This window comes from Leptonotus elevatus, chromosome 13 (assembly GCF_054856555.1).
Source record: "Leptonotus elevatus isolate MCC_2025b chromosome 13, RoL_Lele_1.0, whole genome shotgun sequence".
Lineage (NCBI taxonomy): Eukaryota > Metazoa > Chordata > Actinopteri > Syngnathiformes > Syngnathidae > Leptonotus > Leptonotus elevatus.
Genome location: NC_141251.1, coordinates 6,910,081 through 6,923,218, shown reverse-complemented (window position 1 = coordinate 6,923,218; position 13,138 = coordinate 6,910,081). Strand labels below are relative to the sequence as shown.

Genomic DNA, 13,138 nt, shown 5'->3' with positions numbered 1-13,138 from the left:
CATTTGTAAAGAAAAATCAAACCATTACGACATTGGCTCCATTATTATTATTAAATGGTGCAAAGCATCATACTTAACATTTCCCGTGCTTACTAAAAAAATATACTTTAACTAGAATGGAATTTAATAGCGAGAAAACCTCCGCCAAACCTTAAGGATCCCAATTAGATTTTCTTCTAATCGTTCAGCGTCGTAGTAAGGTGCAAGTCTTTTGCAACCAAGGAAACCAAATGTAATGTGTATATTGTCGCTGTTGGGCGGAATTCTCATATCTCCAAAATTACGACTTTTCAGGAAATCCGCAAAGTCATGTACAAGTGCTAATTTTTGGCAAAAAAACTCAAACACCAATTTGTTACACAGTACGGACATTTTGCACAAAACACTCAAAGGTATTTAAACTAACTATTATTTTCTTGAAAGAAAATAAAAAATATTCTTTATATATTTATAAGAGTTCTTGCGTTTCACAACACATCTCAGTCAGTGTTCAAGTAAGTTAATAGATTTGTTCTCACGCTATTTCCAACACTTAAGATGGGTTAATTATGCTTAAAAGTAAGAGGCAACATGGAGATATACCAATAGTATCTGTGTGGAAAAAATATCAAATTGACCATATTCGGATATACCAGGTTTCAGCCTGACAGCGACTATGTAATAAACAACAAGCGTATCTCTGCTCCCCTCATTGCACCCTTTAATGGATTGCCATCGTCTGTTTGTGTCATGTCGCCGTGGCATTGGACTGTGTAGCGTGTTGAGATTGTGATGTTCAATTAGAAATCAGCGAGTGTGAGAGTTTGCAATTGTGGTTGACACTTGGCACGTTGTACGATGTGTTGTCGTAGTTGGAAGTGTTCTTAGGTGTTGCTAGCTAGTTACAGTATAAGTGGCAAAGATTTGATTGTAACAGCACATTTTGGTTGATTAAAATGTGCTGTTTCGGGAAATGTGTGAAATGTGCATGAAGGTTGTTTTCATGAGTTTTAGTGGAGGTGGATGAGTGTTTGTTTTTTTTCCACACCATCCAGCCACAACATTAATGTACACTTGCATGGAGAACAGAGAACTCCGCCAAGGCTTTTTAATGTGCATCACTTATATAAACAAGTAAACCACAGCCAAATTACAACCTGATCTAAATAATATTATAAATTAATATTCTTAAAATAAAATGCTTAAGTACAAAAAATATACAATATATCATCTTATTTTTCATTTTATTTATATAATTTTTTCATTTTGTTTTTTAATTATGAGACAATTTTCCATCTGCTGATGCAAAGTTTTAAAAATATTACTATTTTATGAATCCCAGAAAAACGTTGCACCAGTCTTTTGATAATTGAGTTATTAACTAATACATTTGAAATAAAATGTCAATAATTACAACTTTTATAAATATATGCAATTAAACAACATATAGTTTGCTTCATTAGAAAAAGTAAATTATTTTTTTGTTTGTTGTTTTTAAGTTTTTGGTATATTTTCTCAGTTTTTTGTTGTTAGAATTGACAATTTTTTGTATTTGCATTTTGTAATTTATTTATTTTTCAATATTTAATTAACATTACATATATAATATTTAGTTGCCTGATAAAAGGCATTTTTAACTTGTGGTTGAAACAAAACCAAAGTATTTGCCAAAACCTTAATTTTTCGTCTTGTTTTCTGAAAATGTTGCAAAAGAAAAGAAAATGCAACTATGCTATTAGTCTTAACAATAGGTAGAAACAGAACTATAATGAAAAATGTCTAGTTGCCGTACCTTGGTGGAGATCATACGTTTGCGTAGGTATTAATTGAACACTGTTGTGGATACAATGTAGCTTGCTGTTACGGTTAAGCTACGAGATGGCGTGTGGGTGTATAAAAAAAGACTTGTAGATGCTTTTCTGATGACTTTGTAGAGTGTGCAGGGTGTCAGCTCGCTCCCTGCTGCCTCTCATCACGTTAACAACGTACCCCTCCCCTGTTTTTACCCTCCCTCTGCTTAATTCTGTCACCCCACTGCCACCCTGTCTGTCTGTCTGTCCGCCTGTGTGTGGCTGCACTGTGGCAGCTTTAAAAAGGTTGCCTTTCATGAGGAACAGATCCAAGGACAAAGACAAGGCCAAGGCCATCTACCGGCGCTCCATGTGTAAGACCGCCTCGCTTAGCCGTCATTCTTCCTCCTCCTCCTCCCGTCACCAGCCAGGGCCGCTCACTGATGTCTTGTGTGTGTGTGTGTCGGTGTAAGCGCACGTTTGTAATTTGCTGACGCCCATGCCGCTAACATCAATGACCCGTCCTCCTCTGTAAACCGTCACCTCTTTTAGTCACTCGTGTGTAGTGCTTCACGTAGCAGAGATGATGTAGTCGAGACTAAACTAACCCCCATAGATGAGAGTTCTTCTCTCTTTTTAGGCTCTTTGATTGAGTGTCGCCTGTCTGACTTTGTGTTGCTGGAATCACTGGGCAGCTTTGTGCTTCTTTTGCAATGAAATGTGCTTGGTGTGTGCGAGTTTGTGTGGGGTGAGCTGAGTGAATGTGTATGCGAATTTGTTAGTGTACGAGTGAGTTTGTGTCTGTGTGTGTGAATGTATTTCAGTAAGTCTGTGATTTGCCGCCATTCTAGACGACTTGAAACGGCGCTTTTACCTTGGATTGTTTTGGATCGTTCATCTTCTTGGTCCGCCATTGCACATGCCTGATTATTAATGTGTGTACATAACTGCAGCTCTCTGCCTGCCGTCACGCTTCAAGTGCAAGAAAGACAGCGGCAAGAGAAACGCGCCGTCTTTATTGCACTTTGCACTCGCTTCACACAACATTAAGTGTACCTGACTGTACAAGCCAAAGAGATCCAAGACAAATGCTTTGCCAAGATAATACTGAGCTTTCATTGAAAGTGCATTTATAAGATTTTATGTGGTCTTTTTTTCAATGTAGAATATTTACATACTATGGTTAGGTGAGATATTTGATTTATCATTGTTTGGATGGAGAGGTATGATTTTAAAAAAAATTGCACATTTAAAACATTTAATTTCATAAAACCCATGAAAGTTGGTGTGAAAAAGCAGGAAGTGGCAAAGTGTAAAATATACATATATATATATATACACATATTACTTTTTTTTTTATTTTTATTTTTTACAAATGCCAAAATAAAATATATTTTTCCCCCTCTAATTACAAACATTTTTTCCTCATATCATTTATCCTGACGGTTGAAATTATTTTATATAATTTGTCTGAATAGTCACCCAAATCAAATTTTCAAACAGATGAATGTATACTTTAAATATTTATGATTATAATTCATCTGATTCCTTAATATCTCAATTGGATGTCATTTTTACTTTAATTAAAAAGGCAGAATGTTTGAGCCATCCTTTTTTATTGGATCTCACAAGATTACTGCACTGTACCTAATGTTGTGTCCAGGGAGTGCTGCTAACATTTTTTTGCTATTAAACTAATTGCCTGCATGCGCCATTGCTTGGTTGTGCTGTGTTTTGGATCGGGCGCATATTAGAATAATTTGACTTCTTTGATTCTCCAACACAAAACACTTTAAATGTAATAAAATATTAAGAAAGTTATATTATCTTGGACCAGAACATAATCCAATTACGTCCATGCGCAGCCATGAACGACCTCCTCCAGACCATGACGGTGGCCGGGGGTCCGGGCGGCGACTGGGCAGGCAGCACGGAGAACCTGGATGGCGGCGGCGAGGCAGGAGACGTGGGCGGCGGGCGCCGTGGAGTGGGTGGCGGCCAGCGCATGAAGGAGCTGGCCTTCTCCACCAACGCCATCGACTGCGCCACCCTCACACTGCCTTCCTCCACCCACAGGAAGGCCACGCACAGGCTCCAAGTCAAAGGTAATACGACACGCAGGTGAAATTGACTGTTAGCATTAAGCTAATGCACTTTTGCAGGTATCCTAGACAGATGGGCAATGTAAAATTCTGAAGTTTTCACATTGACCCATAAGCATTTTTAGCATACAAAATAAACAAATGTAAGCGGCCATATTTTGCATTACAAGTTCATTTTCATCAACAGACAACGCTTCTTGCGAGGATGTCGCCGGCTCCTCGGATGATCCAAAGAGTCAAGGTAAGCTCAGTTGGGAATCAGAACGTTGTCAAAAGCAGGTCAACAGTTTCTCCCCCATCCCGCCCCGAGAATCTTCAGGCCCCCCGCTTGCCTCTTTCATTAAGTCTGGCAGCGGCCATTTTGATCGTGAGCAAAGCGAAGCCTTGTCCAAAGTAGGATTGACTCCGTTGCAGTCTGCAAGACGCTATTCAGGGCACATGTTAAGTCAGATGAACATGTTTTATCATTATTTACATGTGTTCTTAAGCTTCTCTTAACACTCTCACTGGGTCTCCTTAATTATGGAAAGGTCTTTGATGCATTAGTGGTAAGCACGGGTGCTGCTTCGCTGATGACTTCCCAGAATGCATTTATAAAAATCCACTCAAACCTGTAATTAGCCCGCCAGGAATTTATATGGCGAGACATATTACTCAATGCAAAGTCACTAATGAGTAGAATCTTCTTTATTAGCAGACAGATCATTTTGGCTTTTATCTTTTATTCTGAAATAGTTATTAAAAAGCTATTTTCTCTTGATTATTATTTTTAAAGTATATGCTACAATAACTTTGCTCACCATATAAAATATCTCTAACAATGTCATAATTTAAAAGATGGTGCATTGACAATCTGTGTCCATGTCATTATCTATGATAACATCATTGGCAATAATAATTGTCATAATCCATTATAGCGATGTAACAATGTAAAATTATGATAGTAATGTCTTAATCGGCAATCATGATAATCTATAACAGGAATGACATTTTAATCTAAGAATGATGTTATAATGCATATTAATAAAACTATATCATAATTAAATCATTATCTAATATATTGTAATCTGTAATGATTCAATGTTATAATCATTATGTCATTCTATCAATGATGCAATTAAAATGTCATAATCTATATGAAAATACATTAATGTTTGAAAATTTTTAGAATCTATGATAGCATGCATAATCTTTAATAATGCATTAATCTAAAAAAAATGGTGGTGCAATCTACAATCATCTATGATAACACCAATGTGTTAATCCATGATAGTGATTTTACAATGACTTGGACTGATGTCAATCTACGATGACAATGTCATTTTTCATCTTAATCTATGATAATAATGCCATAATCTGTATTATCCATTATAGCTGCAAATTCCTTGTTGTATGATGGTCAACGTTGAGTTTGTCAGTAATGTATACTTTCTGGCCACCTTCCTCTTCCTCGCCGGGGGTTCTGTCTTTGTTCCTCCAGCGGCCACATTGGCGGCCGGCCACTTCCGCCTGGCCCGCGCCATCTGTCGCCCCAGCGGGGTTGTGCGCCGTGCGCTGTCAAGCCTTCACATTACTTCCTGTGTGTGTTACTACATGTGTCTTCCCTTTTTTGTCCTTTCACCCCTACGCCAGCCTCCAGACCCTCCAGTTTCCATAGCAACAGGACCACCAGTAGTAATAGTAACAATAACTCCCAGCTCACCTCTCCCCTGGAGGTAAAAGGTATGATCCTCCCTCTATCCCTCCACCTTTCCTCTTCCTCCTCCTCCTCTTCCTCCTTCTCCTCCTATCATTATGAAAAAAAATCTTATAATAATCATTTCAATTAGGATGTATTTAGGATGTAAAATGAATCGAGCTAGTTTTACAATGTCACCATTTAATCCATGGTAACATAAAATTTCCTAATCCATAACAATAATTTCATAATCTATGATAGGAGAGTCCTAATCCATAACGATGTCCTAATGTGTTCCCTCCCCGCCAGGCACACTAAACGGTAACGCGAGTCGTCCCCACAGCGAGAGCAGCGGCGAGTTCAGTTTGAGTTTGGAACAGGAGGCCTGGTCCAGCAGCGGCAGCAGTCCCGTCCAGCAGCCTTCTTTGTCGCGCTCGTCCCACCAGAGCCCCGGGCCCACGCGCCACTCCCTCGAACCGGCGGCGGCCGCCACCCCCGGACAGTTAAGGAAAACGGCGTCGCCGGGCAGCGAGGTGCTTTCTCTGCAGCAGTTCCTGGACGAGGGAATCGACCCTGCCGAGGTGAGCTCTTAAAGTTCATGTTTGAATGATATGATACTAAATGATGACGTAGTCAGTATGTATTTTTGTAAACAATACAGAGAAGTGATTTTGTTAAGGATTTAATGTACTCGACATCCAATTTCATGTCGATCTGCAAAACTAATATTAGGGTTAGATTATTCTTTCTGGGGGGGGATATTTCAGGGACTGGGTTTCACGTCAAATATATTTTCACCAGAATACACAAAAAAATGTATTTACATTAAATGTCATTAAACAAAAGAATTAGTCATGTCTGGGACAGTGCTTCTCAGTGTGGTATGTAGGCTCCCCCTAGTGGTTTGTAAAATAAACACTGAATCAATGTTTTATGTGCATAATGTAGTAGCTTAAACGTTGTTAGCTTTTCACACATTTTCATTTAGTCATTAGAACTGTTTCGGTACAGCTTTTATTTAACGTTAATGTGCAATAGATAACTTAATCAGAATATTTTTTTAAACGCAGTCATTTGGGTTAATTCTTGCTCTGAGTTTGAGGAGTTTATCCAAGTACAAGCCCTGGAATGGCTAATTTAAACCAAAATGGTCGACTGGTTCACTTTCACGCGTGGGTCTTGAGACTTTTTCAAGCGTCCCGTTATTTATTTGTCGAGGGCTCTTTTTTTTTTTTTGAGGTCATGAAAGGGATTTAAAAAAATGTTAATCACTGCACTGATTTTTTCCTGTGTCTCATATAGTCGGGCAGTCAGGAAAACCTCACCGTGGACTCCCCCCGCCTCCCCGTTTCTTCTGAGCGTGTGCAGAAGGAGCGCCCCGCCACCCGGGGTCGCGGCATCTTGCGCTCCTCCAGCGGAAAGGCGGCGCCCGTCACCGCCGACCGCCCGCCACGCTCCTCGGGCCAACCGGGGCGCCCCAGCCTGCGCAAGGCCGAGAGCACCCGCGTGAGGGGCTCGGCCCGGCCCGGCCTGTCCACCCAGGCTCGAGCCACGTCAGTGTCGGAGAGGCTGGACCGGGCGTCTGGATCGGGGTCAGCGTCCACCCTGCCCCGCGCCAGTAGCGTCATCTCCACGGCCGAGGGCAGCTCCCGGCGCACCAGCATCCACGACATGCTCTCCAAGGACAACCGGCAGCCCGTGTCGGTCGACGGGGTCCGAGCCCCGCCCGAACCCAGTGAGTACACCCCAAAGGGACCCTCTAGTAGCCCTTTGCCAAAGTCCCTGAGTTTGCCATGCCCGAGCTCGGACGAAGCCGAGCTCCCCACCCTCGAGTCCTTCCTGGGTCCGTCCTTCACCGCCGAGTCGGTCTTCATGGACTCCATCTTTAGTGAGTCGGCGGGCAAAAGCCTCCCCTTCCTCTCCCTCAATCCCACCCTCGTCAGCAACATCAGCGGACCCCCCGTCGCGCCTTACCAGCCCAGCCGAGCGGATGGTCCGCCGCCGTCCGGGGCCGAGCATTTGGACGCGGACGAGAACCAGTCGCTGTGGTTCGAGTACGGGTGTGTGTGACGGAGGGGGAGGTTCTGGCCCGCCGATGTCCGTTTGGGCGTGTGTGCCTGGGGGACTTTTCCTCTTGTTCTGATGCTCCCGTGGTGCTGGTTTTGTTTTCTTTTTCTTTTTTTTGGTAAGTTTCTGTTTTGTTTCAATACATTTCTCACCGTCCACCATCGATTTCACCTGAAATCACTATGAACTGGATGCTCCAGTTGATAGCCTGCACCCACCAGAACATGACACACGAAGGATTGTGAATATTCCAAAATAAATGAAAAAGCAAATGAATGTCACATGAATATAATACAGTGGTACCTTGACTTATGAGTGCACCAATTAATGAATTTTTCAAGGCCTTGAGTTTCTTGGAGTGATGTGGAAAAGCAAATTGGGAAAATGGATGGCCCTGCGATGCCCTCGTGTGTGGACGAGGCAAAGCCGCGGGCCCCGACGGACTGACAAACAAACTTGCAAGGAGCTGCTGTAGGCCACTGCTCAAGCCCAGACACTCACATGGAGACTCACCAGCCAACCCGACTCCAGCGCCTAATATCACTCACTAGGCCACACCCCAAACACTACAATGTACGCTAATTAGTTCTGTTTACTTTTATACATTTTGCTTTCTTTTTTTAAAATGTTTTTATACAAAACAGTAAGTCAAGGTGCCACTGTGTTAACACTCCACCTGCTGTTTGTGTCTGCATGTTTCATTTTGACCACTGGGGTCAAAATGGTGTTTTCCTTTTTATTATTTTTTTCTACACTACCCTTGGTTTCCCTTATGTTCCTGTGTATGATTTTTTTTTTTTTTTTTTTTTTCTGAAAAGCAGACTTCTTCATTCGGATAGCGACCATTCAAGTTGTCCATGGAGGAAAAAAAGTTTAGTTAATTAGGTCAATTAGGGCATTGATGAAGTTATTGATTAACCCTCCTGTTATGTTTGTTTTCTCAGGGCACCAAAAATGGCCGTGGGTCAGTGAGACCCGCTTGCATGCATAGTTGTCGAAGTTCAACAAATGAATCAATATAATAGAACACAACTTAATTACATCTGTTAAAACTTTAATCTATGGAACTGGTCAGGGTCATATCAGGAGGGTTATAAATGAAAGTGAATGCAGGGACGATGCCATAAGGTTTCCTCTGGAAAGTAGGCTGCTTCTTTGGATGGACTCATGCAGGGTTGGGCAACCATAGAATTTTTTTTAATTTTTTTTTACAAAGATGACATAAACATTTGACGGGTTTTCGGTTGCCCATCCCTGCACTACTAATGGACGGTTTCATGGGTGGCTTGAGTGAAAGTGACTATGAAGGAAAAGCAAGGAGTCATTAGCCCTCCTGTTACATTGCGCCTCTTTGCTAGATACGGGTCATTGTGACCCGCCACATGCGTATTCAGCAAAAAAATTAATTCATGCCTGAGAGTATTGTATCCTCAGGATGTGTTGCTGCACCGATTGTGTTCCAATATCCGTTAAAGGGTTATAACTACCACGACGACGTTGCTAATTTCACTAGCCCGCTTGTGGTGTTTCCCCATTTAAGTGTTAGCAATAAGTCAGCTGACTTTCATAAGGTTAAAAGTATGTGGTTGGAAGGAATGTTTAACTTATAAACTTTGCTGCTCCCACCTAAAGCTCGTATCTGACATTTTACTGTAAACTAAAAAGAACAAAAATGAGGCTAGCAGGACAAATTGCACCCCAAAAATATTTTACAGTTAAAGAAACGTTTTTTTGTGTAAAGCGGGACAACTTGTAACAGGAGGGTTATATGAAAGTAAGTTCCGAGACGACACTCTTGTACATATTAAGTTATAAACTTATACGAGCATTCTTTGCTGTGCTCCTTGCGTATGCTTATTTATTCCCGCTTGTACCCGCGCGCTTGTTTTGCGTTGGATTTCAATGTGTGCGCGTAACGACGTTGCTTTATTCCACAGATGTGGAGGGCAGAAAGTCAAAAAGCAGAAGTGGCGAGTGCTAAGCCCCACGCGTGGTGAGTGAGCGCGTGCGGGGAATGGGAGGGAAGGCGGGCTGCTTGTTGCCATGGGAACCTCACATGTGATGTAACCAATGGTTTTCCATCTCGCTTGTAAACCACCCCCCAAATAATTGGATGTAAAGGTGTGTTGTTGTTTTTTGCCCGTCCCTGCCCTGCTTCTTCCTTGTTGCTATGACAACGCATGTAGTTCCCGGCTGGCTACTACTTCCTGCTTCCTGTCTTCCGCTATTATCAACTTCTCACCTTTTCCCACTTCTTGTATGTCTCTCCAGGGTTTTCCCAAACTTTTGAACCATTTACATTGTGTTGCGGGTTCAATTGGAACATACTATATAAAGTTTTTGTTTTGCAAATTTGGGTCATAAAAAATGCCTGGGTCAAAATGACCATGGAACTATGCATGGGTCAAGTTGACCCAGGAACATGATTGCTGTTTCAGAAAATCAAACGTAAACGGTGTTAAAAATGAAATAAAGAAAAAAAATATTGGTTAAAAAATATTTAAACGACAAAGCAGGTGTCACCAACTTTTTTTGAAATGAGTTTCTTCTTGGGTACTGATAAAGATAAAGGGCTACTAGTTTTAAACACGCTTTTAAAATAGATTTATTCAAATTAATGATATCTGTGACACGTTAATAATTTCTCACAATTATCAATGATTTATTTAATAAGGTAGAAAACTGATAAACCTCACAAGTATTTACATTTTCAAATTATCACTTATATGCTTCTCACTGGTGATGTTTTTTGTTTGATGTCCCTTGATAGAAAAACAATTTCAAAAATAATTGAACTAAAATTGTTTTAAACGTAACAAACCGTTTAAAACGTATCCAACAAATATCATGTAAATGATGTTTAATTAATGACACTTAGATAATTAAAGGGGCCAAATTGACCCAGAAAACATTCTCTGGTCAAACTGAGCCCAGCAAACATGCTTGGGTCAAATGGACCCATCAATCATGCTTGATTCAAATGGACCATTATTGCTGCTCTGAGAAGCAAACACTAGTGTTACAAGTGTGAAAAGAAAATTATTTTAAAATAACCTAATTGGGAACTAAAAAAAAAAAATTGGGGGGGGTAATTTTTTTTAAGTTTATAGCCGTTTTTGTTTTTTCTTCCCCTTGTAACTCGTAAAGCAAACCCCCAAAATATTATATGCATTCATCCATTTGAATGAGCCACAGATGCGGAAGCCCCTTTCTGGTGTGTCCTGTTCTATTTACTTTCATGTTGTTTCTAATCTGCTCTCTTCATCTTCCCACTCTTCTTCTTCTTCTTCTTCTTCTTCTTGGCTTGCCGGGGACTCACTAGGTGGTCTTGGAGGTCTGAAGCTTGGTAGACAAGACGGCGTGTATACTGCGAGGAAAACGATTGTAAAATCCTACCATTTTGTTTAATTCCCTCCCAACCCTTCTGTAGAGAAAATGGCTTCCTTCTGTTTTGTTTTTCTTCCTTGAATCAAGGAAACGGACGAAGACGCACCCATTTTTCGTAATTTTGCTCCCCCCCACCCCCCGTGTGTCCTCCGCTGTGATGTGCACTACTCTTTGTAAAGATGACAATTCAAGTGCCAAATCACAGCGCCACCACCCCCCCAAAAAACAGACCTGGATGATTCCCTTTGGATCTTCTGTGAACTTAAATCAAGGATGAGAGCATGTACACGCATTCATACATTCAGTATGCGGACTTGCATGTTTCCAAAGCGTGCACAGCGGAGAGAACGTCGGACCAATCGGAACGCTTCCTATCCTGTTGGGATTTTGGGAGAAGCCATGAGAGTGTGAATGTGTGCGCAGTGGGTATGAAAAGTCTACACACCCCTGTTCAGATGGCACGTTTTTTTAAATAAAATAAAAATAGACCTAGGTAAATGATTTCAAAACCTTTTTCACCATTACTGTGACCAATAACCTGGAAAAACCAATTTAGTTGCACACCGCCTTATTACCGGAATATGGGATGCTCCCAATTAACCGATTGCATTCAAACTCATGTTAACTGGGAGTCAGCACACACCTGCCACCAATTAAAGTGCCTCTGATTAACCCCAAAATAACCTTCAGATGTTCTAGCAGGCTTTTCCTGGCATTTTTTGTAGTCAACTCAAACCGCACAAGCCATAGTCCAGATTTTTTTTTTTTTTTTGTGTTGAACAGGGGTGTGTAGACTTTTCTATAGACTGAGTGATATTTCCACAGTAATGTACCAACTTAATTATCACTTCATTAATTCCATCAAGTGTTTTTTTTGTCATCTTGCACTCTGGAAGACCTTACTAAAAGCACACATATATACAGTACATACACGCTCTCTTTCTGTAAACCAGGTGCATTGTTACAATGGCGATGAGTTTTCCCTCCTTTTCCACTTTTACATAAACCCATTTGATGTAATAAAAATTCATCAATTAAGAAAAATCTGTGTGTGAGGGTTTTTATTTTAATCCTTCTTGTAACAACGTTTACTTGATTTTATATAGATTCTTAAATGTAAACGTTTTTTTTTTTTGGTGAAAGGTTGGTGGCATTTATTTACTCAACCACAAGCTGTAATGCTTGTAAGAGGGTAGGCCTTAATATTTCTAAAAACGTATTGCATACTTTTATAAATTTTTAGTATTTTATCATTTTTAACAAATCCTAATTTATTACGGAGAATAACTTTATTTTTTCATTCGTCTATTTTTCATCATTTTAATTTCAATCTTTGTATTTGTTTACAGTTCTTTTGATGATTAAAAAAAATCACAAATAATCATACATTGTATATTATTAAACACTAACATAATCTGCATACACGTTTAAGTGACTTGATAATGTCCAAAGAGGCTTTTATTTCAGAATTATTTTGTAATTTTCAGCAAATCATTATTATAAGGCAGGCCTTTATATTTTTGCAATCAATTTATAGCTAATTTATACCTTTTCCAATGTATTTGTATTTATTGTTACATAGTTGTTTGATTAATTTACGAATTTCTACAAATAATCATACATCATGTCTAAATATCTTTTATTTATTGTATTAGATATATGTTCCACTTGTTTTTATTTTTTAATTGTTGGACAATCTTAGAATGTTTCTACAAATAACAATTATTAGTACGAGTGACCCTTTCAACAAAATATACATATGGTAAATGTTTTCAACTTTAGCAAATTTGACTCTTCTATATTTTACAGACTACTGATTTAGTATTCATCAGTGATGTTAAACCATTTTACAGTAAGGATTCAAGGGTAAGTTATTTGTATTTTATTTTTACGACTAAAAACGTATTCACCGATCCAATTCAAATGTAAATAAATAGTATCATATGTATATGTTTAAATCAAATACCGTTTGTGTAAAGTATTTCCATTGTTTCAAACATATGGACATACTTTACCAGTGTGTGCTTGTCTGCATTTGAATTCTGCAATTAAGTGGAGTGTGCAGATGTGTGAAAGTAATTCGGGGTGTGGAGAGATGTGCGGTTACGGCTCATCTGTTGCCACAGCAACGGCAG

At 39.9% G+C, this 13,138-nt stretch overlaps 1 protein-coding gene across 8 annotated transcripts in view; it reads left to right on the top strand.

The window, feature by feature from the left end:
- Window positions 1–12,041, top strand: part of ccdc88ab (coiled-coil and HOOK domain protein 88ab) — a 51,179-nt gene extending 39,138 nt beyond the window's left edge. For 3 of the 8 annotated variants that reach the window (XM_086092606.1, XM_086092605.1, XM_086092604.1), the window contains 6 exons: window positions 2,066–2,143; window positions 3,635–3,874; window positions 4,059–4,112; window positions 5,504–5,593; window positions 5,859–6,130; window positions 6,852–12,041. In XM_086092606.1, the coding sequence (XP_085948732.1) occupies window positions 2,066–2,143; window positions 3,635–3,874; window positions 4,059–4,112; window positions 5,504–5,593; window positions 5,859–6,130; window positions 6,852–7,619 (1,502 nt within the window). In that variant the 3' untranslated portion in view covers window positions 7,620–12,041. The remainder of the gene's footprint in view (window positions 1–2,065; window positions 2,144–3,634; window positions 3,875–4,058; window positions 4,113–5,503; window positions 5,594–5,858; window positions 6,131–6,851) is intronic. The other 5 variants (XM_086092610.1, XM_086092609.1, XM_086092607.1 and 2 more) reach the window with 4 other exon arrangements.
- Window positions 12,042–13,138: the final 1,097 nt, after the last annotated feature.